This window comes from Charadrius vociferus, unplaced genomic scaffold, assembly GCF_000708025.1.
Source record: "Charadrius vociferus isolate BGI_N301 unplaced genomic scaffold, ASM70802v2 scaffold1472, whole genome shotgun sequence".
Classification (NCBI taxonomy): Eukaryota; Metazoa; Chordata; class Aves; order Charadriiformes; family Charadriidae; genus Charadrius; species Charadrius vociferus.
Window position 1 is genome coordinate 8,838 of NW_009647055.1, and position 4,019 is coordinate 12,856.

The window sequence follows — 4,019 nt, forward strand, 5'->3', positions numbered from 1 at the left end:
TGCACTGAAAACAACACTGAGACGTGCCGTGTGTCTTTGTCCACTGGTCTGCCTGAACCAAACCCCCGCAACAAGGCAGAGCTTCCGCAGCCCACGTTAGCAGAAATCTACACTCCAGCAATGAGTGGGGACCCCCAGACCCACTTACCCTACACTCTTTTTTAATGGCTGCGCTACAGAAGAGAGAGAAGGGGGTCTTTCACGTGGCGCCTAGGCCAAGATATCGGAGGTGGCATCCCCACAGGGGAAGTGGATGGCATGGGCAAGGCAAGGCCCGTTGGGTTCCTTTCCAAAGTCCACCAGGAAGTTCTTGTTCACGGTCAGGCCTCCCTTCTCAGTGTCCACATCAATCTGCAGCATGACAGAGCCTTCCCTGCCAGGGGACAAGAGCGCAGCCGTTACGGATGGGCAAACCACGGCCCTGTTCAGGAGATCCTGCTCCTTCACCGAGCAAGAGAGGCCCCTTGCCTCCCACGTGTTCCTCACCTGACCATGTTCGGGTAGAACTGCTTGTCCCACGTGCTGTAGAAGGAGTTGGTGACGTACAGCCTCTTGCCATCCAGGCTGAGCTGCAGTTTGCACGGGCCGCCGTACACGCGCTTGCACTGGAGGCACAACAGACAGCAGGGAGGTCACTGGCCTCTCTCTCCCAGCAGCCAGGCACACGCAGGGGCGGCACAGCACAGCACAGCAGAGCGGCTGCCTCCCCTCCCGACACAGGCACGCCACCAGGCGCCGCAGACACACGGGCACCCGAGCGCAGACCTACCCCAGGAGCCCTGGGCAGAGAAGCCCAAAGGACACCCGAGGGCAATGAGGCCGCAGAACTCACCTTGATCACCAAGGGCTCCGGCTGGCACTTCAGCTCTTCGTCTCTGCACACTGTCACGGGTCCGCCTCTCAGGATACTGCCGCCCACAAACACCTGTAGGCCAGGCAGTGGGAGACGTGTTGCTTGGCCATCCAACCACCACCAGATCCTGCTAAGGAACCCAACCGCGCCAGCCCGTCTGCTCCTGCCTTACCTGTCCCACCAGCCTGGGCTTGCAGTTCTTGGAGAGCTCATACTGGCGGATGTCTCCGTGCAGCCAGTTGCTGACATACAGGTACCTGTCATCCATCGAGATGATGAGGTCGACGGTGAAGGCTAGGGCACAGAAAGCGAGAGCTCTACAGAAGGCAGCATCAACACAAAACGTGCCTCGCACCCAGCCCCAGCCCGCACCTCTCCTGCCACTCTGCATGCCCTGCCTCCAGCACTGGAGACCTGCCCAAGCGCACCGGCTCCAGCGCCCAAGTGCACAGGAAGCATCTACACCACCTCAGGGCACACGAACCTGGCATCTTGGGCATAATCCATCCCGTCACGTCCTTGGCCGGTATCCGAATCACCTCTTCCACTGACCAGTTGTCTCTCTGCACAAGAAACACAGGCACCGCACCGTGAGCACTCCTGCCGGCTCAGGTCAGAGCGCTGCCCCGCACTCTCACGCTTGCGCAGCCAGGCAAAGCTGCCCGAGGAAGGTCACCCCTGACCCCAGCTGCCACCAGCAGACACAACTGGGACAGCATCGCCACAGGAATACTTGCCTCGCACTTGTAGAAGCGGTAGATGACGCCACTCAGGGCACAGCTGACGTATCCCTCGGCAGCATCGGGGTTGTGCAGGAATTTTACACTCAGGGGCAGAGAGTCCTCCCCCAGGTCAAAGCACTGGGTGAGGGTGCGGCAGGACAAGTTCCACACGTTCAGGCGGCGCCCATAGATCCCTGAGGAAGAGGAAAACCAAGTCAGAAGAAGGCGGACTACCCACAGACACTAATCCCTCCCCAGAATGCTCACAGACGGGACAGCCGTGGCAGCGACTAGTCAGAAGTTGCAGAGAAACTGCAGTGGTGGAGGGAGGAAGGGGAGAAGACAGGGACCGGCCTGTCTTAAGGACAGACACTGCACGTCCTGTAGCAGCATCACCTCGGCGAGTTCTGGCTCAGCGCTTGCATCCGTATTCCCTCACCTTTCTTCAAGTCGTTGGGACAAAATCCACGCCCTGCACGTTTTGGGACTGCTCCGGCAGAGCTGATCAGCACATTGTGGCGCGGCTGGTACCAGAAGTCGTACCCAGTCGGGGGGGCCTCACACTCGTTTTCCCAGTTCCCCTTCAGCTCAAAGGTCTCTCCATCCAGCACAATAAATCCACCTGTGACACCAAAGGGGTTCGCGACAAGTCCCATACTCCACTGCCAAACCAGCCAGTTTGTTCACGGAGCCATTACAGGGCAAAGTACCTTTCCCATTGCCAGACGGATCTCCCGTGTTGGCAATCAGAATGTCGCCGTTAGGCAGGCTGCGAGGTACATTGAGGTATCCCTTGTTGCACTTCCAGAAGACATCCACTGGCTCGATCATCTGAAGAAAGGCGACACACACACACACTTCAGCCTCCGACTGCTCAGCGCATTTCACACTGCCTGGCACAGCCTTTGCCCACCAGAGACTTCTGACAATCTCTGAGAAGGAGAGAGCCGAGAGGGAAACGTGACCCGGCTCTCTAAAATCAGGGCGGAAGAGAAGATGAAGAGAGAACCCTTCTTCCCCGTGTATCGTTCCAGAAGCACCAGTTCCCAACTCCTTCCCAGAAACGTGTCTTTGAATCACCACCTCAGGCATACCTTACACAGCTTGGGAGCCCGGCACTGTGAGCCCACATCCACCACGTAAATGCGGGAAGAAATCAGACAGGGAAGAATCAGCTTGGTCCTTTTCGTGGTGACACTGTCAAAGCAGGTGCAGCCAGTGCTCCACCCCGAGGAATGCAGCTCGTCTTTGAGGTTGGGCATGGGCAGGCGGTGGATCACCTAGGCAGTCAAGGCAGAGGTAGGGGTCACTCAGGGAGGCAGGGAGAATACAGCAGCTTAGAGGTGGTAGCACTGCTCCCTGACCAAAGGAGATCTCTGGAACGGTTAAAGCTTAGATGTGACCAATCAACTCAAAGATGCACAGTAGGTGTAGACAACCTGTCTTTGCAGCCCTCAGAGATGGGTAAATGCCGATTCCCCGTTTAGGATGACAGCAGGCAGGTCGCACAGTGCACTACAGAACACTTCTGACACTGCAGCACTACAGAAACACGCTGAACTCTGCAAACGTGCTGGATACGCTAAACCTCCTGGTCCCGAGAGACCGTGTTCCATGCAGAGCAGCCACTGACAGGGTGATTCGGAGCATGTGCTCAAAAGCTCACTAGCAGCACCGAGATGCTCTGGAAGTGAGTTGGGAAGTGAGTCAGAGCCGACTTGTCCCCAGGACACAGCAACAGAGAAGATTCAAGTAGAGCCAGGCACAGAGTGGGCAGTGGAAAAGAGTAAATGACATGGATCTGACAGGAAGCATCTAGTCAGCAGCCCAACAAAAACCCGTTGAGACACAGGTACCTGGCAATAGTACGGAGATCTGGGGTTGAGATCGATGGTGGCCAGGAAATCAGGCTGGTCGATGCATGTCTCCCTGTAGGTGCAGGTCACGTAGGCAACCTCCTCCCTAGGAGCTGGGCACACAGAAAGCTTGGGTTAAAGCACGCCATGAACCAGCCAGAATGGAAAAGAAAGGCTTCAACAGATGCTCAGATAGGACTGAACTTATTTTTCTGGATGCTATGCTGTTCCGACAGGGGGGTGAACTGGATGATCATTGTAGGTCCCTTCCAGCTCGAACTACTCTACTCTGCTCTGCTCTACTCTACTTTGCTCTGTCCTGTCCTGTCCTGTTCCTCTTTGCTCACTGACAACTGTCCAACCCTGGTTCCATTACTGACCCCGAGGGAAGAGAACAACAAACATCGACCTCCACATAGTCACAGTTTTCTCACTTTGGGGGCAGGGACTCAGTGCACACGGTTAATTAATGGTGGTCTCCCCTGCAGGGAGCTCTTTCCCAAACATCCCCATTCCAGAACACGCTCAGCAGGACTTGCCTTTCACAACATCCGGGCAGGTGGGGTAGTCGTAGCACTGACCTCTGCA

General features: G+C 56.6%; 1 protein-coding gene across 1 annotated transcript; it reads right to left on the bottom strand.

The window, feature by feature from the left end:
- Positions 1–210: 210 nt before the first annotated feature.
- LOC104295964 (selenium-binding protein 1-like) lies at positions 211–4,019 on the bottom strand. Its single transcript, XM_009895783.1, has 11 exons — positions 3,937–4,019; positions 3,432–3,537; positions 2,670–2,855; positions 2,286–2,406; positions 2,015–2,197; positions 1,591–1,769; positions 1,338–1,416; positions 1,026–1,147; positions 833–925; positions 487–605; positions 211–373 (listed from the first exon to the last, which is right to left on the bottom strand). The coding sequence occupies exons 1-11, from the start codon at positions 3,942–3,944 to the stop codon at positions 211–213; spliced, it is 1,359 nt and encodes a 452-aa protein (XP_009894085.1). The 5' UTR covers positions 3,945–4,019.